This window comes from Pestalotiopsis fici, assembly GCF_000516985.1.
Source record: "Pestalotiopsis fici W106-1 unplaced genomic scaffold PFICI_Scf_2, whole genome shotgun sequence".
Lineage (NCBI taxonomy): Eukaryota > Fungi > Ascomycota > Sordariomycetes > Amphisphaeriales > Sporocadaceae > Pestalotiopsis > Pestalotiopsis fici.
In genome coordinates, this window is record NW_006917092.1 from 4037351 (window position 1) to 4059428 (window position 22078).

At 50.2% G+C, this 22078-nt stretch overlaps 6 protein-coding genes across 6 annotated transcripts; 3 read left to right on the plus strand and 3 right to left on the minus strand.

Annotated features, from left to right (window-relative positions):
* Positions 1 to 2201: 2201 nt before the first annotated feature.
* On the plus strand, positions 2202 to 2522 carry PFICI_03410 (uncharacterized protein; the record flags this gene model as incomplete). Its single annotated transcript, XM_007831991.1, has 1 exon — positions 2202 to 2522. One exon carries the CDS (start codon positions 2202 to 2204, stop codon positions 2520 to 2522), a length of 321 nt encoding a protein of 106 aa, XP_007830182.1.
* Positions 2523 to 3582: 1060 nt separating this feature from the next.
* On the minus strand, positions 3583 to 5139 carry PFICI_03411 (uncharacterized protein; the record flags this gene model as incomplete). The annotated part of the gene is made up of 1 exon (XM_007831992.1): positions 3583 to 5139. The coding sequence occupies one exon, from the start codon at positions 5137 to 5139 to the stop codon at positions 3583 to 3585; it is 1557 nt and encodes a 518-aa protein (XP_007830183.1).
* Positions 5140 to 7015: 1876 nt separating this feature from the next.
* PFICI_03412 (uncharacterized protein) lies at positions 7016 to 9157 on the minus strand (the record flags this gene model as incomplete). Its single annotated transcript, XM_007831993.1, has 3 exons — positions 7016 to 7453; positions 7533 to 8122; positions 8554 to 9157. 3 exons carry the CDS (start codon positions 9155 to 9157, stop codon positions 7016 to 7018), a joined length of 1632 nt encoding a protein of 543 aa, XP_007830184.1.
* A 2467-nt stretch (positions 9158 to 11624) lies between these two features.
* PFICI_03413 (uncharacterized protein) lies at positions 11625 to 16340 on the plus strand (the record flags this gene model as incomplete). Its single annotated transcript, XM_007831994.1, has 4 exons — positions 11625 to 11676; positions 11728 to 15276; positions 15340 to 15489; positions 15571 to 16340. 4 exons carry the CDS (start codon positions 11625 to 11627, stop codon positions 16338 to 16340), a joined length of 4521 nt encoding a protein of 1506 aa, XP_007830185.1.
* A 1170-nt stretch (positions 16341 to 17510) lies between these two features.
* Positions 17511 to 18143, minus strand: PFICI_03414 (uncharacterized protein; the record flags this gene model as incomplete). The annotated part of the gene is made up of 1 exon (XM_007831995.1): positions 17511 to 18143. The coding sequence occupies one exon, from the start codon at positions 18141 to 18143 to the stop codon at positions 17511 to 17513; it is 633 nt and encodes a 210-aa protein (XP_007830186.1).
* Positions 18144 to 19905: 1762 nt separating this feature from the next.
* On the plus strand, positions 19906 to 20608 carry PFICI_03415 (Superoxide dismutase; the record flags this gene model as incomplete). Its single annotated transcript, XM_007831996.1, has 2 exons — positions 19906 to 19953; positions 20012 to 20608. The coding sequence occupies 2 exons, from the start codon at positions 19906 to 19908 to the stop codon at positions 20606 to 20608; spliced, it is 645 nt and encodes a 214-aa protein (XP_007830187.1).
* Positions 20609 to 22078: the final 1470 nt, after the last annotated feature.

Genomic DNA, 22078 nt, shown 5'->3' on the forward strand with positions numbered 1-22078 from the left:
TGTCGATCATTGAAAAGTTCAAAGACCGAGTTTGCGAGCAGCGACATTGATGGTACGAATGCAAAGACGAAAAGACAAAATATTGGTGAGGGGGGGCAGGGGGGAAAAGACGAGATTGATAAAAAAAAAAAGTGGCAGGTTGGCGAGGCTGCATTAGACTGCCTACCTAGGCCATAGAAGATTACCCAGCTGGGAAGAAGTCGTCTTGGCAAGAATAGCGAAAGCGAAACCATCACGATGCATACAGAATAGCCAAGCGAATAGAGGAATGAAAAAAAGAGTGTGAGACCATTGGCCAAGTTTTTGGGTAATGGACAACTAAACCAATTGCACATAGTAAGCCAACAACCAGCCAGCCACCATATTACCTCGTATGTGAACGGGCTTACGGGCATTGTCGGTGTCTCGCACTGGCACCTGGACTTTCAGCGGGCAGTGCAGGTAGTTCGGGTGGCAGGGTGGTTATCAATCACTCCATTCCCCATTCCCCGCTAGGTTAAATATTGCGGTCAAGCACCAGTGGCACTTACTGTGTAGAAAAGAGACTCGTACCTACCTAGTGACCGAGACTCCATAACATCGGGGATAAGCTGTAAAACCTCTTGCTGCAAGTGCAGGCTTCCCCCTCCTTCGCTTTCGGCGACGCGCAATTGCGACACGGCATCTTGGGCATCTCTGCAACTCCAAGACCAGTGGAAATGAAAGAATTTGCATCTTCCCTTCCCCATTCATATCCACTGATGCTCAACTAAATAATTCCAGTGGGTGCGCCTCTTGCTGATAGGATCCCAGCCGTGAGAGCCGTCAACCAACAAATGTCAAATCCTACGATTGCGGTCGGATACCTCGGCCTCGTCCTAATGCCGCCTTTCCGTACCAAGAAATCCAGTACAAACGCCAGACGCCTTATGCACGATGCCGCCTAGTATAGCAATTCCCGAAAAACTTGATTCACTAAAAAAAGCGATCATGAGGACATGCACTTTAATGGATGGTAGATAATGCTAAGCAGATGCCAAGCTGAAACGATCATATCAATCTTGTGCTTCTAGATGGTATCGAATGATGACGACAGTGGGCGGGATCTCTCTCCTTAACTTACCTAGGGCTAGATTTTTTTCGTCTGGTCTCTCAGCCCTCAGTGCTGTGTTTATGTCATCGGCACCCGACAGACACCATAGGGAGAAAGAAAAAAAAAAGATTGGCGATGGGAGGCGGCTTGCTCTAGCGCACGCACTTGCAGAATACCTCGCGCTCCGGCCCTCCGCGAGACAGCCCAAACCGCTCTGGGGCCTAGCAGACCTGTAGCAAAATGGCTAGCATCCTTTGGCACCCAGAATTTCTGTTTTCTGTCGCTCTATCGAAGCCAGGACCCTGGGCACCTTGGGCCCACGATCGATCTGGGCTGTCTCTACTTGCGTGCCGCTCCTCCAACCATTGCTCTGTCTTGTGCACAAGCACCGCTGATGCCATACCCTGGAGCTGATCCAGACCCAGAGGGCTTGCGTAAGTACCAACATCTGATGCGCTCGCTGACCACACACTCGCAGCCCAGCAGCCGCAGCGGCAGCACCAGTCAAGTAGAGCAGTAGTACTGTAGCAGAAGCACCACCGCACATTACACGTACTACTACTTACGGCGACGCCAGCCCGCTGGGGGGGCATGACGTTCAAAGTGCAAATAAGACGTTTTCGTGGGGCCGGGAGGAGCTACTCTCCTCTTTTTCTATCCTAGCTGTCATGAATGACACACGCGCGAGTAAATCGTCTCCTATCGTTGGCTTGGGAGGTACCAATGGCGGTCTCTCGGAAAGTTACATGACTTGGGTATAATTGACAGACCGCCCTCCCGTGAGATCCGACAACTTTTTTTTTTCAGGGTCCTAACCTTAGTTTATTAAAGGGTTCAATCATCAAGTGGTGTTTCTGTTTGTCTATCTGTCTGCTTTCTTTCGGCTGTCTATTTTATAAACCACCACCCAGGACCGCTCGTTGCAACGTCGTTCGTCACGTCTTGTCACAGTGCTGCATCACGGCCAGTTACTCACCAGTCGCTTATTCAACCCTCGATCATACACTACTACCACAACTACTACCACTATAGAGTAGCCAATCAGCATACACGCCAGCCAACCTCTCCACCACCATAACCAACAAGAAGGCACACACATACTCTGGTCGTCTCTTCTAAACCCGTCAAAATGAGCAGCTTAATCACCACTGTTGTGGTTGTCATTGTTCTGGTCATCGTCCTCGGCGGTGGAATTCTCACCCTCGCCCTGGGCTGGAACACCTTTATCCCACGCCTAATCCCCTCGAGGTGGCGAACAAACAAGTCCAAGGAGCAGCAGCAACTGTGGCCGTCGGAGAAATACCCATACCCCCCGAGAGGCTCGGTTGAGACGGACTGGGCAAACTCCCCCATAGAATCACCGGCCAACTCTCCCGTGGCATCGCCGAGGGGATCCAGACAGAGTTCCGACCTCATGGCAAAGCACGCTTCCATGAAAGAGGTTGTCTAAGACAAGGACATTTTAGCCGCCAATTTCCACCATATACACCTTAAAAAACACGAAAAAGCACAAACAATCACCACAAACAAAAAAATACGAGTCACACAATTATACTCGCAATTTTACGACGAATCATGATTTTGACGACAAATTTCCTCCTTTACTGTTGAAATTAATAGGGCGCTACATAAGGAAGTGAGCAATCATGTGCATACCCATACATACATACATACAGGGCATAGAAATACAACAGCTCTTCATTGAGTTTCAACATACATACATACGGCGTTGGACGGGGGGAGGAGCCAGGGCGGGGGAAAGGATGCATATTAGCATCCGCACACAAAGATACCACAAATAACATGCTTTTATTTATTTACACATTTTTACACTTTTGACTCATTTACACGCATTTCATTGCAGTGTATACATCAATTTCCCTGCCGACATGATCGTGTGTTTTAAGATTTGGTCACAGTAACAAGACCGGAAATTTGGAAACGCAACCACGGGAACAGCCACGTCTGGGCATGATTAGTCCTAAGGTTTTTTTTTTTTTTTTTTTTTTTTTTTTGCTTTGACAGTGTATACCTACCAAATACGTCAAAAATTCAGCAAGAGAAAAACGGCCCCTACTATGACAACTCACCATAATTGCCACTGGAATCTATTCCGTACTGGAGTATACACTGGAGCCTTGTCTGCAAGGGGGAGGAGTAACAACTGTCACCCGCACGGTCGAATCACTCCACACACTTGAGATATCCACCAGACCCGAGCAGAAGCGGCCGCGGGGATCTCCAGCAAAAGCGGATGGGATGGTGTGCATTGCGCACGTGTCAACGGCGCCAAATGTGCCGGGCATAGAGTTTACTAGGTGAGGCACTTTTTTTTTTGTACTACGTGGGTGAATCATCAATTAATTTGGTTATATTTTACACTTTGGAGCTATATGCACGGAATTTCAAATTCCAAGACATGTTTTTCTTTCTTTCATCAAATCAAAAATATACAAGAATTACACTAGACGCGGGGTGTTGGTCATCTATCTCATCTCATCGTCGTCATCTCAGAGGTCCATACGGCCCCGGACCAGGTCCACGTCGGCCAACTTGACAAAGCTTGTCCTGTAAATGAGCTTGTGGCCGGCATAGAGCACTACGAACAGAATCAGACTGACGTAGGCTGTGAAGAAATCACTCGTGTCCCACTCAATAAAGACAGTGAAGCCGTTGGTCAGCAGGATGAGCACGCAAAAGAAGAGTCCGTACCACGCCAGGTAGGGCTCAATGGGCGCCCGGTAAGGCAGCTGGCTGCGCGGGATGCCCTGGAACTTGGCCGCCTTCATGAATCGCAGGTGGCAGATGCTGATGCACGACCAGGTGATGAAACCGGCAATCGAGGTAATGTTCATGAACCAGTCAAAAGCCTCGCTGCCATCGTCGGACAGGTTGAGGAAGGCCAGCAGACCAAATGTCGAGGTGCACATGACAGCAATGTAGGGAGTGCCGTGCTTGTTGGTCTTGGTCATCCACTTGGGAATGTGCTTCTCATCGGCGAGGGCGACCAGGATGCGGCTGCCCGAGTAGACGTTGGACTGGGCGGCCGAGAGGACGGCTGTCAGGAGAACGGCATTGATGATGTCGGGTAGAACCGAGACGCCGGCCAGGTTGCAGGCAATGACCAAGGGCGATGACGAGGCGTTATCCGTGCCCGTCGTCAGGGCGTCATTGTCGTACGGCACCAGCAGGCCAATGAAGAAGATGGTGGAGACAAACAGGCTGAGAATGCCCCAAAAGGTCCAGCGAATGGCCGAAGGAACTGCCTTGACCGGATCGGCCGTCTCGCCGGCTCCCACACCAACGAGCTCTGCACCCTGGTAGCTGAATCCGGCCGTGACCAGGACGGACCAGAAGCCGACAAACTTGGCCACCGGGCCAGTGACCATGGATCCTGCAAAGGCTCCCGGGTGCACCCAGTTGTGGAAACCAACGTAGCCCTCTTTTCCAGCGCCGGCATCGATGCAAATAGCAAAAATGACAAAGCCAATAATGGTAATGACTTTGATACTGGAGAGGTACATTTCAATCTCACCAAACCATCTGACGGGCAGCAGGTTAATGGCGGTGAAAACAACCCAGAAGACGGCAATAAAGATTCCAATATTCAAACTAGCGTCCCAATACTGAATAATGATACCGGCAGCTGTCAGCTCGACGGCAAACGTCATGGCCCAACTGAACCAGTAGATCCAGCCCATGGCAAAACCCAGAGACGGGTCGACGAAGCGGGAGGCGTAGACGGTGAAGGAGCCGGGCACAGGGATGAAGGTGGCCATTTCGCCGAGGGAGACCATGACGGAGTAGACAATGGTGCCGACAAAGATAAAGGCAATGAGGGTGCTGACAGGGCCGGCGGTCGCGAGGGCGGTACCACTGCCCAGGAACAGACCGGTGCCTATCGTGCCTCCGATGGCGAGGAACTGCAGGTGGTGAGCCGAAAGGCTGCGCTTCAGTTGGGTGTCGGCGGCCTCGACATCGTGCTTGGAGCCGTTGAGCGACGAGTCGGTGTTGTCGTGTGCCGGCTTGATCTCGAGACCAGTCGACTTTTCCGTCGTGTTCTCCATTGCAGCGGATATCTGGTTTCTGATTTATCTCTTTTATTATCCCTTTCTGGGTCGGTGGACGGGTCCTTGGGGAGGGGGGAAAAAAGGCAAGGTCGTGAGTGAGTCTCAACAATAAGCTGACTGACTGTCACGATGTGCCCAAGTCCGCAACAAATGCTGCTTGTCGTCCACGCAAGTAGAGTTTTGTCTTGAGTCAATACAACATATCAGAACAACACGTCGAGAGCTCAGGAGCTCAAGAAGCAGCGCGCCGAAAAGCTTTTTAAGCTCCGACGACGAGCACATCCCATCTGCTTTTGGTGACTCGACGCGCGCATTACCTACCTTCCATCATGTTACCCACATCAGCTCCGGCGTTCTGGAGGGCTCCATTCCAGACGTTGCCATTACGAAAATTTTCTTTCGCGGTGGCCATGGTTTCAAGGAAATGGGCAATTGTGCTGCGGTTTGTGCTAGACGGTTGGTAGCTCCGGTAGTGGGCAAGATTTTTTTTTCCTCTCTGTTAGTTCCAGAGGTCCGTTAGCAGTAAAGAAGTTCCGTACTATCTTGGCACCAGCAAGTCGACAGTGGCAGATCGTTAAGCCAGACAGGACCAAAAACCACTGGGAATCTCACCAAAAAAGACGAGGCCCCTTGCAGCAGCGCGGCTCTGTTCGCTCCAACGGCTAAAAACGGAGCCTCTTGGGGAGCCGCACCCACTATTTCCAGGCCGCTGGCCAATTGTGCGCTGTGCTTGACTAAGAGAATTGCCCCAAAGCGGTCCGATTTGAAATTTTTCACGCATTCCCGAGGCCACTGAGCACCAAGCGGAGTGCGCCGTCACCGAACCACCAGGACCACCTCGCATGCGAGTTCCTTTTCAGTGGCCCTCGACCGAATTTTATTGTCATATTGTCAGTCAATCGTATTGGTCACGGGCTGTATCTTGAATTCTTTATCTATATTGGCTGATAGACTGGGATCACTAGCACGGTAACTAGTATCTAGATCTAGTCAATAGTATATGAATTCCATGCGTAATATGGTATTTTTCCGTGCTCATCTTCCGGAGCGAACCTACACATGAATGGACTATTTTCCATTCACCAATTGTATGACAACGGGCCGGCCCGCCAGTAACGTTGTGTTGAAGAATGAAAACTTGAGCATGTCATCACCAGCTGAAAATTTCGTTTGGCTCTTAACACCTGTTATGCTCGCATAATTGAGCAGTTTCTCAAGCCTATGCCCTCTTGCTATGCACGAGTAAGATCATTCGATACTTGAATGCAACCCTTGCTGCAGGTGCAGGGTATCGTGGTCCCAAGCAATCACTATTCGCCATCATGTTCGCTTATATCAATCAGAATGCACCCTCTCACATTCGATCATTTGATAACATACGAGTTGAATTTCGATGCTGCAATTTCGAAACCGTTAATTCTTTATTTATTTTTTCTCAACTTTCCTACTATATTTCCAGGCTCGTGAAACCTTTTGAATTGTCATCTGGAAGCAATTATAGAAGCCGTCCATGTACAACAATGTACTATACAGAATTACTAGCCCAGATTGTTGGCATGTATTCAAGGACAAAAGGAAATATTGTCAGTCCATGACAGATGGGCCAAACCCCGGTCCTGGCCCCGGACGTATCCGCTTCCTGCCTTGCCACGGCGTTGCCACCTATTCTCGGTCTAATGTACATCTACTCTTACAGCTCCACAATCATAATATGATACAATCATTTCCAGTGCCAGTCTTCCTCGCATGTCTCAACGTCAGGAAGCTGCTTGCCATATGCGAATAGACCATGTTGGCGTGCACAACGATGAGCAGTGACACCAATCCTCTGCTGATCGTATTGCCCCGCCCAGGACAGGCATTTGGACAATATTTAGTCGTCATTGCCATCTTCCTTCTTCTCTTCTTGCTCCTTGAGTACCACATTGATCTTGCCTGACCATCCTTTGGAAATCTCATACTTTCCTCCCAGAACAAGATCCTTTGCCACGAGTTCTCTGGTACGTCCGAGAGACTCGATAGCAGCAATGCGCTCGTTTGTATCCTCGAGGAACTGGCGAAATCCAGGTTCGGCGCAAATCTCCCGGAATGCGCGATGCATGGGCACCGAACTAGCTCGTACTTGAGCGGTGCTCGTAATCGTGAATAGATTGAGGCGGTCGAGATCTCTTATGAAGTCGGCTCGCGTCATGATCTGTTGTGCAATGTGCATGGGATACGTTGGTAGGACATGTCCGGTCACAGCATCGTAGGTATGGTCCATCTCTTCCTCCTTGTCGACGAGAGCCAGCGCAAGCACCATTGCTGCCGCCTACTTTCGAGTCAGTATATGCCCATGGAACTCGGTAGATTGGAATCTTCTGGGACATGAATTAAAAATCAAGACTTACAGCCCACTTCTGCTGGTCCATCACATCGTCGTCCATTTCACTGCCAAGAATCCAGCACTGGTTGAGGAACCACGTCTTTTCAATCTCCTTGATCTGATCACACGTCTTGATCATGTTAGCGGATTTGGCCACACGATTCAAAAAGGATAGTCTGCCGCCGACAAGATCATAAACCTTTTCAAGGTCGGCCTTGGGCACATCCTCCTGGAAATAACGCTGGCGGTATCTCTTCAGGGCCGTCAATGCTTGAGATTTTGGCAAGTCATGTACGGCCAAAACCTCCATTCGCGTGGCCAGCTGCTTGAACCGCTCGTATACCCAGTAGTCATCCGAATTAAAGACCATGGTGACCAAGTTGGAGGCAGCCCACTGCTCAGCTCTCTGTTGCAAGAGTTCCAGCAAGTCCTTGCCATCTTCGTCGTCTCGAATCAGGTGGCATTGGTTGACAATGATGACCAAGGGCTTCCCCCTATCTGCACGATTCTTCAAAGCCACCTTTTCAAGTTTATTCAATGCTCGCTCAATGTCGAGCAACGCGGTAGTGTCTCTTGGCCCTCGCTCACTGAAATAGCCTCCAATATAGTCCTCGTCTGCACATGTCAGTTAGAAGGTGGAATGATAGAAGATCTATGCTATTCAGACAGCTGGATATTGGTGCAGTGAGCGACAAGAGATATTGCCCCATGTGGCTTGTGCAATTGGCATCATCCTTGCACCCTGTCTGTTGATTGCCCTTGATTCAGCCGCAAGGATGACAACGAGACAAAATGTTCCGCCCAGACAAGACATTGAATCAAGGACTGGACACAACCACAAATGCGGCGCTTCGCAAGCGCCCAATGTGTCAGATCTGATCTCAAAAGTGCCATGTTGCCGAGTAGTTCCACAGTACACAAAGTGGGCCGGGTGGGATAATATAATGATAATCAACGCTCCACATGAGACTGTGCTGCACAGCATCATGACAGCTCAATTCGAGATTGATCATGTTCAGGCATTCAAAACTTGAAAATGTACTTACGAAACTCGTAGTCGAGCGCCTTTCCCAAGCGGATCCGGAATATCTCGAGATCGGCATGCGCCTCAAACATGGCACAGCCATCGCCGTCAATCTTGCGCATGGCCTCGAGGAGCATGGAGCTCTTGCCGCTGCCCTTTTCGCCCATGATGAGGTGGTAATGTCCCTTGGAATGTCCAGTCACAATGGCATCAATCTTGGATTGTTCGGCGCGCTGGATCCAATGGTCCGAATCATCCTCGTCGGGGAGTGACTTGGCGACGGCAGCGAGCACGAGCACCGGATCGCCGGGCTTGAAGGCATTTTCAATCTTCTTGAGCTGCAGAGCCTTGTAGAATTTGTGGTAAACGTATCCGGCGGCGGCGAACCCAGCGCCCAAGACCAAGACGGAGGCTAGGGTGGTGGCGGCAGACTCGAGCATCCGGGCCAGGAGCGACGGATCCGAATTGGTACCGCCATTGGTGCCGCCGGCTTTTCCCTGGCCGGCGCCACCACCGTTGCCGGCTCCCGAGTCTGGGTGCGGCTGCTCATACTGGCGAGATGCCGTCGTAGGCGAGAAATGACGGCGCTGCTGTGGTGTTCTGGCTGCTGACCGGCTAACCGGCATGTGGTAGTAGGGCTGGGGCCAGCCTGAGCCGTGTCGCGTCCAACGGCGAATCAACGGGCCCCCAACTCTGGAGGCCCCCGGCCGACTCCCCTTGATCGCCAGCAGCATGCTCGAATCACGTGCTGCAATTGCTCATCTGTGGCTCTTTTTTGGGTTGAAGCTTTTGGGGGGTGGAAGGGCACCTTTTCTCTACTGTTCCTTTATCTGTTTTGAGAGATACTGAAATTGATCTTTGAGAAAAAAAGAGAGAGACTGATACGTGTTTTGTCAGGAGGCCGCCGCCCCTTGCCCAAATTTCCAGCGGTGCCCTCTTTCGGCGCGACCAAGCCACAAAGGGATCCAACCGATCCTATGAATTACGACGACGGGTTCGGCTTGGCGTGGCTGGCGCGCTCTTGGCTTTCCAGCTGGCCAAATGCTGGCTTGGCGACAATTGCCGAGAACCTGCCAGCTGGCAGCTCTAAATGGCCCGTGACATTATTCCTTGTTGCTCTTCTAGTCATCGACTTTCCGCTCATTGGTTGTTTTTTCCACACTTATACTGACCGACAAGTCTATAACAATGTGCAGTATTGCATTGCTTTGTCAAATCTGTGGCAAGCCCAGCGTATGAGTGGTCAAATCTTCAAAATCCATTTCACAATATTTGTGACTCTACATGACAATTGCAAAGGACCAAACCAGGTGCACGTAGTATTGGAATGCATCCACGCGACATTCCGCCAATAATAAGCAACAGATGGAAGAGTACACGGCAATATTAGGGACATGTAGTGTGCAGAGTGTAGAACCCACATTTCCAAGTTTCTCTGTGGCGTGCTCTAGAAGCCTCAAGACAGTATCGCAGCATTTACTTCTGTGCAACAACATACTTGCGCCTGTCTGTAGACTGCCCATTGATTTTCAAGGTTGGCCGCAACAATTATGTTATTTCACTATGTAACTGGCTTTCTTCGAGAGAAAATTACGCTCGATTCTCTCTTCCATTCAATTTTAGTCTAGTAATCACAATAAGTATCGTGAACAATGTGCAGATGCGTTCATCTCTCTACTGCGTGCAGTGTGGTGGAATGAAATCACTGAGATCAGCAATACAAGTTGCTCTTGATAGTACGCGACTGAATGAATGAGAAATAAAATCAGTCGTGAAAAGCCATCAAGGTTGATTGTTTCGGTGTTTTTGTGCTTTTCCGTGTGATTATGCCCTGTCGTTTGCACGCCGCGTCGTTCTGCCTTGATGTTCGCGTTCCTGCTGGCGATTGTTGTCCAAGTGACGCCTCGCAACAATCGCATCTCGCCCAACTGTCTCCTGCTATGATCTACAGCTGGATTGTTTTCAAACAGAGAAACCCCCGCGAGGCCCGCCTTGCTCAGGCAGATATCTTCCTAAGCTGTAAACGAGCACAGCAACTTTCTCTTCGTGGCCAGAACAACACTCTTCAATCCCATCATCCTTTTTTCATTTCCTTCCTTCCATTGCAAAACTTGAGGGCCATCAACGACAAGTTTCTCTCGACCTTTGCGGTCGCATTCCTCAAATCCATTGTTGTTCGCTTCCGCATTCAACAAAATCTCTCTTCACTTTCCTCACGACCTGTTACCTTGTTTTCACGCCGGGCACAATTTCGTGTTCCTTCCTTGCTGTTTACTCACACCCCGCGACAAATCTTCGAAATCGAGAATCAAACCATTCGATTTCGCCGCCGCCATCAGCTATCTTCTGCTTTGCCCTGCTCTTGGGTCTTCACTCCAATCGGGTTCGAGTGATTGCGACTTTCTATTCTTCATCCAGCAGAAAAAGGTACTTGTTTTGGCTACGGCGACAAGTCCATTTCCCATGCCAAAACCTGTTTGCTAACACGTCCTCGACGCAGCTACATGGAGAGCTTCGGACTGGAGATCGTCGCTACTTGATTATCTTGTCGCGCTCAAACCGTCAGATCATTAATCGGTAAGTGTTTTCTACGATTCAACTCCTTGATAAAGCGGCGCGCTTGTTGTATTTTTCATTACCCTGTGCTTCTCGAATTCGTCCTTGCCTTCAAGCTTTGCTAACTTGTCGCCCAAGAGCTCTTCTCGATTCCTTCTCTTGAGGCACTTTGATGAATGACATTTGGCACTGTCTCTTGGTCTTCAATCCAAACCATTAAAATTTTTGGCAAGATCCATTTCGATAGTCTGATCTGAGCCTTTCCGCAACTTCAATATTTCGCAAAGACCCAGGACCGTCAAATGCGTAAGCAATTTCTACAAGACCTCACAGCAGTCGGCGATGAACCCACCAGTAGACTTATTCTGACAGTAAGAAAGCATTATAGGATCGTCGATTCCATATTTGGCTTTTCTTGAACACCGACATTTGGTTATCGCAAACCTCGACATCATACAATCTTGACAAGACTTGCACAGCGGATCACAGTTACAAATCATTTCATGTCAATGTGGAGCAAGACACTCTTCTGTGAAGATGACGGGGTTCAAGTACCTCAATCAGGCTGAGAGCTTTCTTAAAGAGCCATGTAAGTATTCACAGGTGCCTTCATTGACTGATCTAACCAACACGTACACAGACCAGCCAAGCCAGACACCAACAAACACTGAGAGAAACTCAGGCTCCTCTGACCCAGACAACACGACCCGTGCTGGTGGCCTTTATCAACAGTCAAATCGTAGCCGACCGAGTTTCAGCCTCTTCCGCCAGTCCAATGAGAGCCGCTCAAACATTAGTCTCTATGGCCATTCCAACCAAAGTCGACCAAACTTGTCCTTTGTTTCGGATCATGGACACTCGCCAACAACTTCAGTTCACTCAGTAGACAAGTCCAAGACAGACAAAGGCAAGAAACGAGCTGGCCGCCACCGAAGTAAGACTGCTGGTGCTGAAGCATCTCCATCCAGCCCCGTCACATCATCGCCCATCAGTCCTCTGGGAAATGAGTCGACAGTCCACCAGCGTGCAGCCAGGGCTACACGTGAGCGCATGCGTGATGTCAATAACCCAATCAAGGTACACAGCCGTTTGTCGGCCATCATGGACAAGGACCTACCCAGCAGCGGTATAGCGACAGTCAGCCTGCGTCTTTCAGAGTTGCCTGATAACATATTGATCAGTAGACCTGTCAGAGAGATGGCCAGAGATTCCCCTGACAGCGTTGCTACCTTTCAAGTTCAATTTCATCCAGGACTTGATGTCAATCTGAACAACATGGCTGAGGCAATTTTCAGAGGTCAGGCCATGCCAGTCGCTCGAGAAATCTCTGCAGACATGGTGGCTAAGGTTGATAAGCCCTTGTCACCAATCGCCGAAAGATCTTCATCTCCAATCGTCGAAGAATCCCCGTCCTCAATCATTGAGAAGCCCACTTTTCCAGTGGGTGAAATACTGACATCTCCAAGTAAACGACGCCGTGCTTCAACCAAGTCTGTCCATTTCAGCGAGGAGGATAAGATCTTTCACATTACTCCCGCGGGATCGAGCGCTTCAAAGGACATGCTTGCCAATAGTGAAGGCTGCGCCGTCGCGTCAGACGATGAAAGCAAGATACAAGGTAAACAAGATGAGGATCACGACCAAGGTCAGCAGAGCGACGATGGTGCAGATGAGATCCAAGACCAGCATGAAGATCACAACCGAAGCAATGTTCAAGACAATGATGAAGACAAAGAAGATGTGGATCGCACAGAAGACCCCGGCGAGACATCTTTCAGCAGCGAATCAGATTCAGGTGATGCACAGCCAGAGTCCGGTGAAGATACTTCCCACAGCTTCATTCTTCCCGAGTTTGACTTTGAGCTATCAGCAAGCCGTTTCAGCAGCATATTCGCAGACGATGGAGAAGCTCCAGAGGTGCCGGCTGTCGATGAATCCTCCGGTTCGATATCTCTATCGTCACCTCCCGAAGTCTTGGCAGCACATGAGCCCGACAGGGAATCCCAGAGCGACTCAGCTAACAATGAGTCAATCATTATTCCGACTGCTGACCAAGAAAAGGTTGAGACAACGGATGAAGTCACAGAGGGTATCGAAATTGACGCACAGAAGAGTGACACCGTCATTGTTGAGCAGTGTTATCCTGACGCTGATGAACAAGGCTGCCATAATGCTGATGAGCAGGACGTTATTGGCGACAATGACCTGCAAGATGCTACTGCAGCTGAGCAAAGCGATGATGTTTCTGACAAAGACAATAGTGTCATAACCGCCGACTCGCAGAGAACCACTACCGCAGACGGAGAAAACACTGTGTCCAATGATGACAACAGTACCATCATTGCAGATGAACAAAGCGCCATCATTGCTGACGAATCCAACACCGTTTCTAATGACCAGGACAGCATCATCGTCAACGTATCCAACACGAGCGTAGCAGACGAGCAAACAAGCATTGACACTCACATCGAAGCAAGAGATAACCAAACCGATCAAGCGGAGAGAACCGAAAGCAATGACACAAACCAGCAAACCGAAGATTACGTCGATGATGACGTCGAGGTCTCATCTATTTTCAGCTTGCTCATTAACAAGCAGCGTAATGAGCAAGTGACGGACAATGGGCAATCTCGCCAACAAGAGGTCATGCCCCGTGCTGAGTCGCCAACTATGGGTGAAATTGGCGAGCAACATGTCATGGTAACAATACCTCCTCTAGTGCCTCGACCTAGACCTAATGTCACGTCGCAGCGTTCTCATTTGCCTATACTCCCGAGATACCCTCCGCCGACGCCCGCTCCTTCGTACCCGGTCCCTAATCTGCCTAAGGAGGTGATTCCCCCCATGCCTCTTGTGCCAGCCGTGGCGCCGCTTCGCCTACACCAGCGGAGCGAGCAAGACTTGCGAGGATCTACTCGCAACTTGCCTGTCTTGCCGCGTGCCTCGCAAATTCCGGCACCGGGTACGTCCTCTGGGTTGCCAATCCCTGCACCATCTACACCTCGTCGTCCTGCCCTGCGAACAGCAAAGAGTTTTCAGCTTCAGCATGAGGACTCTCCGCGTCCAGTGCCTTCTAGGTCTCTGATCCCGGAGCTTCCTGCTCGCGCACCGGTAGTCAAGCTTCAGTCGAGCACTCCAGACGCTCCCTCTCGTATTCCGGCCATCCCTCCCCGTATGCGCCCTTTGCGGCCGTCCATGTCAATTAATGACATGGCGACTGCATCCAACAAACAGAATCAACCGAGTTTCGCACAGCGCGCGGAGAAGGCGTCGTACAATCGACCTTCTGCGGATATCCCCCGCCCAAGTCAAAGCCGTATCGAGGTTATCAAAGAGACTCAGGTGTCCGAACAGAAGCTATCGGCAGAAGAGACAGTCCCTCTGGGCCCTACCATTTCGAGACACGTGCCGAAGCCTCGACAAGTACTTCAACCACAGCCCGAGCAAGCAGAGCCGTCCAGACTGCGCAAGATCGCGACACGTTCGCTGGGAAGTCTTGCTGGTGGCTCTTATCGAAGCTCGAACAGATCGTTTGGCAATCTCAAAGCAGCAGCAGCGGAGACATCGAACCACCCGCTGCCGTACAAAAAATGGCTTCATTCTTCAGAGGCAGCCACGCTGCAAGACGACCTGTCCCGCGGATATGATGCAAACAGTCCTTATATCCGACAGCGTCACCAGGTACCGATGCCTATCCCGCCTGCTGTGAACTCAAGAACCTCTAGCATTGGAGCTACCGATGCTGGGCCTGGTTATTCCGCTGCTTCCACTGGCCTTCATTCTTCGAGAGTGCCCAGGCGACCTCAATTTGGTCGCAGTAACATCCCGCCCGTCGCCAATGCAGCCAGTGGTCCTGACCAGACTCGTCTCTCACAGGTTCTAGAGACAGATGAGACTACCCCCAAGAGGGGCCCTCCTACTCCACAGACTATCTCTGGTCATCGTTATCGTCGCCCTGCAACTCCACAATCCCCCTTCGTCCGTGATCAGCACAGTCCTGTAACTCCTCAGGCTACTGCAGTTTCTCAGCAGCAGAACACCCCGGAGAACAATATTCAGCGTCAGCTATACGAGATGCTGGATCACGAGATTGAGCGACAGCGCACTCGACCTGTACGTCAAGAAGAGATTGCATCAAGCCCGCTGAGTGCTCGAACTCCTGAGGCTCCGCCTCGACGATCTATTGCCCGTTAGTATTAATTTCTTTCTTTACATTCACTGTATTTCACAAGTGTACTGACTTATTATCTAGCTACGCCTCCCCGGCGTATTCCCACTGTCCGCCGCAGCACAGATACAATTCGCACGGCGACGATGGCCCTGCCCTGTGGCCACACCGAGGTTCAGCATAGGAGCCTCACAGATGAGGATAGAAGAGCATGTGGCATTTCGGGTGGACGTGGTAATGGCGCAGATTCGGGTGGCCGCATTTATGGAAATAGTCGCAGAATGAATACAGAGCAATTTCCCTAGAATAGAAAAGCTCTTGAGAGAAGTTCCAGTGACAATTTCTTTCGAAACCAGCGACCCTACGACCTCGCCTTGCACCGGCCTCGTCAATTCTTTGCCCACGCCGGCCTAACAGCTCGCGTATCAACACCGACCTCGGTAAGCACGCAAGCCTTCCTGTTTCCGGAAGGGGCGGAAGCCTTCAATCGGACCTACGATCCGGAGAGGCCCGGCGGCCGGGATCTTACCAGTCGCATGCCGCGGTCTGCCACGGCTCCGGCTCTGCTACCTTGCAGTCCCGAGGCTGCAAATCGGTCTGAAGATCAGGCTGAAGATCGGGTTGAAGATCGGGCTGAAGATTGGGCCAAGGATCGCCCAGACGTGCCGAGCCCCGGTACGGCCGCTCAACGGAGTTTTGCAAAACTTTGTTCCCGCTTCACCATAGCGGAGCTCCGCTCGGCCTACGGTGGAGAGACGGAGGAAGAGATCGTGCGCGCTCTGCGCAGTGATCAGAGCGGCGGAATCAAGGGCGGCGAGACAGCGGAGCAGCCCCACGATCCCTTTGTGGGAGTGCCAGAGCACTCCAACATCTTATACTCGGCATCGGCCGGAGGACCTCGGGATTTGGTTGCGGCCCGGGACCGCGAACAGGGCGGGCCTTATGACGAAGAAGTCAGTCAGCTTGAGGGAGTCGTCGCTGCCAGTACGCCTCGTCAGGAGGACAAGAAATTGACGTTGCGCTCATCGAAGAGCGTGAGTTCTTTGCTGACCCGCTTTCGTCGCGGTAAAGGAGAGAAAAAATAAAAAGACGAGAGTAATTCTCTTGAATTGATTAAATATAATTTCTCTCCCAAATTCGATTAAAAATTAAGTGAATGCCAGCTGAATGCTTCGCACTTCGTGAGCAAGAGTTGAGAGTAACAAGGGTGAATCTACTGACAAACAAACTCATGGGTGTCGGTTGCTCTCGACCAATCCATGAAAACATAAACACGCGCTTTTGAACTGGCAAATCAATAATGGTGACTGATCTTTGTCCGGATCATAGTCACCGGTGATGCAAAAATTGCAGTGAAGGGCAAAGCTTGTCCGTCTCGGGTTCAAGTGCGACGCTTCTACGTTGACATTGTCTTCGGTCTCGGGATCCGCAAACGTGCGCGCGTTGGACAACTTTAAACTTCATGTTCATGGTGTAGATGGTCTATGTTTGAGGCAGAGTATTACTCTTACTGATTTTAGGAATAAGCGAAACATCGAGGCCCTCGAAGATCACAAGCCAACTACCCCAAGTGTCGAGCACCTTGATACCGGGTATGGCAATAGGAATCATATATCCGGGTCAACGTCCTAAGAATACCAGTTGACTGTCCACATAGGCAGTCTCGTATGGAAGGGAGTAGCAGTGCGTGAATTTGTTTCTCTGATATTTTCGTAGTGTGTTACTACGGCGTCAGGATTGGTGAACTAAGTGTTAGCGACCGATCTTATAGATAAAATACCTGTAACAACCTCGCTAAAACAAATGTATTTGCGCAAATCGGCATAAAGTTCGCCGTAAGTATTAGTTAACGTGGCTTGCAGGTTACCAAAGCTACGCTCAGCGTATGCGTAGGCTGGGGAAAAAAGGTCGACAGCGCCGAATGGCATCTTATGACGAGGAGTGCATCCTTGCAGTAGAGATTGAATGAGAATAAGAGATGGAGGAAGAGGTATGGGTCGTTGTAGGATGGTTCAGTCTTTTATACCAAGACAGAGATGCTTACAAACACATACTGTTGGAGTCATCATCCAGATTGGAGTCATCTCATTATTCATAGTGATGAGCACCGGTATATGCACTGACTCAAGACTCCTGGAGTCATCGCTTTGGAAGAGAGTCAAACAAATTCATTTCCAGGTGAAACATGTCCGTATTTTCAATTTTATATTTCTGGCAGTTCCAACAAGGTGAATTACAAATGTAAAAATGGTGAATTACTCCTCGTCGGGCAGTACAAGCCTTACTCGCTTGGGCCCTTTCCTCACAACCTTCCGCTTCTCTTCCACTTCCTCCTCCTCCAACTCCTCCGACTCATTGTCTGCTTCCTCTTCCTCCTCTTCCTCCTCTTCCTCCTCGTTTTCTACTGTTTGCCCTGCTGCTTGCTTCTCCTTCCTCTCCTTCTCCTTCTGTTCCTTTCTCTTTTTCTTCTCCTCTGCGGCCTTCTTCTTCCTCTCCTCTTTTGCCTTCTTCTTTTCCTCTTTTTCCTTCTTTTTCTTCTCTATCCTTTGCTTCCTTCTAGTCTCGATTTCTTCATCCTCTCTCTTTTTTTCTTCCGCGTCGTCCTTCTTCTTTTGCTCTGCCCACTTTACCTTGCCCGCGTCAGTGATATATCCAACGCCGGCCGTCTTGGTCTTGCTAGTTCCAGGAGCTGGTCGTTTCAATGTGTTGTAGAGATTATTGTACCACGAGTTGGATTGATGTTCGGCATCTTCCTCCAGTGCCTTTTTGTAACCATGGTAGGCCCTTGAAAGATTTGCGTTTCGCTCGACAAACATTTCCATGCTGAGGGGTGCAGCGCCTGGCACTCTGTCGTAGCTGCCACTAGAATAGGTTCCATGCTCATCCATTCTCAGTGAAGACGTCTTGCAATGGGAATAAATGATGGAATAAGGAGCAGGGTCAATCGGTGAGGGGCCAAGAAGTAAAGACCAAACGGTGCTGTAATGACCACTGAAAAGAAAATGTGATACGGCAGAAACAGTAATTATTTCAATCAATAGGAATTATCATTCATTACAAGATCCGTATTTTGGGGGTCCGAAAATGCTTTGTTCTTGCTTGATGTAGCAAAACCTGTCTTAGTTGCATGTCCGCAATCGGATTGACCGCTTTCATTCCAGTCCCTGTTCCGACAAAGAAGGACTGGGCCTCGCCTCCATGGACGTTACCGCTAAACACGCAGTAGCATTCCAGATGCTCTTGGTGACCGCCATCTAATCAATGTCTCGCCACAAAGCCGAATGCATTAATTAGTGAAGATGGTTGTTTGCCGGTCGCAAATCTAGTTGTACCCAATGATACCCTCGGCGAACGGAGTAATCGAGTTGCGATTCCATATTGTGACTCTTCGTCCAATGATCCCTTCTCCGCCAATACTTAAAGCAAGGGGGAATGGTAGTGCCGCCTTCATCTTGGAAGAACTTTCCGCATCATGGTCAAGTGACCTCTGAAGGGCAAACCTGTGCTTGAATGGACTGATGAAGGCCGAGGTTGTCAAGTCTCCGGTTTCGCTGCGGAAAAGAAGTATGAGATATCATTTGACTTATATGCAGAGTAGGCAAGCAATCGACTTGTCATCACCGGAGCCACATCAACTTACTGGATGCCAATTATACAGTCATCGCCAAAAGCCGAGGAGCCCAGATTCTGATCTGGTATCAAGGAGACAAGACCTGCCGATATAGAGTCTCTTTCCGATTCATTATGGAATAATAGGCGCCCGGCCATGATGGGGACTCTGGATCTGATGGGGCTGCCAAATGCATCGTGTGAAAGGCTTAGGACTGCTAGTGCTCCTCCTTGGGAACTGCGCGGACTATTGCAGCACATGATATGTTGGGGCCTTTTTTTTCTCTCTCTCCGGAAATATCAGGGATTATTTTTATATTGTGTATGTAATGACCGTAAGGCGTCAAAGCGGAGGAGGATTGGCTACCTTGGGCACTGTCTCGACGATGGTGGTAATTATCATACAGCAAGCGGTGCTTTAAGAGCTGTCTGGCGCTTTATTCAGCAACGAGTCGCAGTATTTTATGGAAGAGAGCCTTACTTTTATGATGAAGTATTGCTTCACTCCCGCCGTGTAGTCAGACAATGCACAAAAGCCCTTTGGCGGATGATCCCTTGTGGAGCGTCACGCAATCAACGCAATGAGCAAGTTTGAGCTGGTTTGAGGGAGGTACTCACTCAGCACCGACCGCGTATTCACAGCGACAACACAGCAATCATGAAAGAAGCCGCCATGCTGCCTTTATACCACAGTATTCATCTGTGCTTCGCAGCTACACATGTAGAATGTATCAGTTACGGAGGTGGAACCTTGATGGTCAACTCGGCCATCAAGGTAGTAGACACGGCAAATAGCTGCACAGTGGTAGGCGCATCCTGGCCAGCACGATTAAACCAACATGACGTATCATGCCATCGATCAGATCCTTACAAATCCCTCAAATACCAAAGGATACCCTTCAGTTCTGTCGTCGTGTGCAGAAGTCTGCCTACCCCTCGTTACTCCCACTCACTCTCTGGACTCATCACCATTCGACACACACAAACCGCCTCGGCTAATCAACAATAGAATAGTACCAGACACCAAGCCAGCGTAGCAAGATGTCGTCTCCCACATACAAGCTCCCTCCTCTGCCATATGCATACGATGTGAGTCACAAGAACACGGCACCTGTCACATCAGAGCCTGGCTGACTACTGGAGATAGGCCTTGGAACCCAGCATCTCGAAGCAAATCATGGAGCTACACCACTCCAAGCACCACCAGACCTATATTACAAACCTCAACAAGGCACTAGAAGTCTCGGCCAAGGCCCTGTCGGAGGGTAAGCTCGAGGACTCGGCCGCCCAGCTCGCCGCGATCCGCTTCAACGGCGGCGGCCACATCAACCACGCGCTGTTTTGGGAGAACCTGGCCCCGTCGTCATCGAGCGACTCCAAGCCCGACGCGGCGCCCAAGCTGGTCGCGGCCATCAAGGACACCTGGGGCAGCCTCGACGGCTTCAAAAAGGCGTTCGGTGCAGCCCTGCTGGGCATCCAGGGCAGCGGCTGGGGCTGGTTGGTCAAGGAGGCCGGTACGGGCCAGCTGCGCATCGCCACCCTCGCCAATCAAGAGGCCGTCGTGGTTGGAGACACACCGCTCTTCGGCGTCGACATGTGGGAGCACGCCTACTACCTCCAGTATCTCAATGGCAAGGCAGCCTACGTCGAAAATATCTGGAACGTCATCAACTGGAAGACAGCTGAGCAGCGATACGCGGGAGCCCGGGAGGATGCATTCAAGATCCTCAAGGCCAACATGTAAAGCATGAGTAGGTAATAATGATGAACGATAATTGGACTTATCCACGAAGCGAACATGCTCTGGTTCCAGACCGGGACGAAATGTAGATCAACTTTTTCCAAAAGGCTCGTGCAGCCGCTCTGGTCCTGCAATATGATGAAAGGTATTGATGCCAAGCGTTGCTGCCAGTGCTCGAATGTTCTGATTCACGTATGACCTTTGGTACACGGAAGCTATTTTAGCTGCTCGCTTCCCTTGCCTGGATGTAAGAAACAGACAATTATTGCAGGCTTGGCGGGAATAAGCAGACAGTGATGTGACACAGCTAAGAATAGCCAGCTTGGATATTTTTGATTTCGTTAGTCTTGAGACATGCGCAACCCACGCGCGGTACTCAACCTATTTTGTGAACTGTGGATGACGCATTGCATGATATGTAATCCATTTGATCATGTTCAGGAACTGCGTTTAAACTTCTTTAACAGGTGCGCTCTGCATGTAGCATATTTGCTTTCTTTGACCGCAAACCGGTAGCTCGGAGAAGAGCGAATCGGCAACGATACCGCGAGTGTCAAGCCTCGACTTTATGCTCCAGCAAGCAAAACACGACAGGTGACATGCCAAGAGTCTCGTGTTTCCATACTCCCAACGGTGTGACTCGAAATGGAGAGAGACACATTTCTGCAATGTCGCTTATCACCACGGCGCAATTGGGTGCGGCTGAACGCCACGCATCCCCAGATAAATCCAGGAACCGTGGATTTCAGCCAGCCCGTGTGTGTCGCGGTTCCTTTGCCATGAGAGAAATCATCTTCCGAGCCCCGGTTAGCACCTGATTGCAAAGTCGAAAGTCTCGCGTGCCCGTCACTTTGACCTGCCGACGCCGGGTCCATGGTATACATGATATTGCAGATTCTTTTGCTGGCAGCATTCATCTCGCATGCCTTGGCAGCTTAACAGCAGCACAAGTACCGGCTTGGTGTCAGAAAGATTATAAGAATGTTGTTAGTTACATGCGCAGATTGAGCACGGACGGGTCATGCTCGAGGCCGGAGTGATGATTGTTGAAAGACCCATTATGATAATCGCAAGTGGCGGCAAACCTGGGCGATGATCTCAATTTATGACTGTGTTGGGATTTGATCAGAGCCCCATGTTGCGAAAGAGATTCAATTGTCTCCTAATCTCCATGATTGGAATTGGCCATTGCAACACGGCGACTGTAGCCGACTCTTGTCGTTTTCTCTCTTCTTCTTCCTTTTCCAAGGTTGAGAGCGACAAGAACAAGAAACGGGGTAGAAGATCCGCCCGGGGACGCGTGGCCAGCTCTGATATCGAAGACTTGTGAGAGTATTATTCATCCATCCCATCGAGCAACCGGGCATGATCGATCGGCTTCGGAGATATCTTCGGCAAAGTCGGGCGACACTGCAGAAAGATCAATCAACTCAGCCATCTCAGAGAAGGTACACGGTACAGATCAACGTGAGT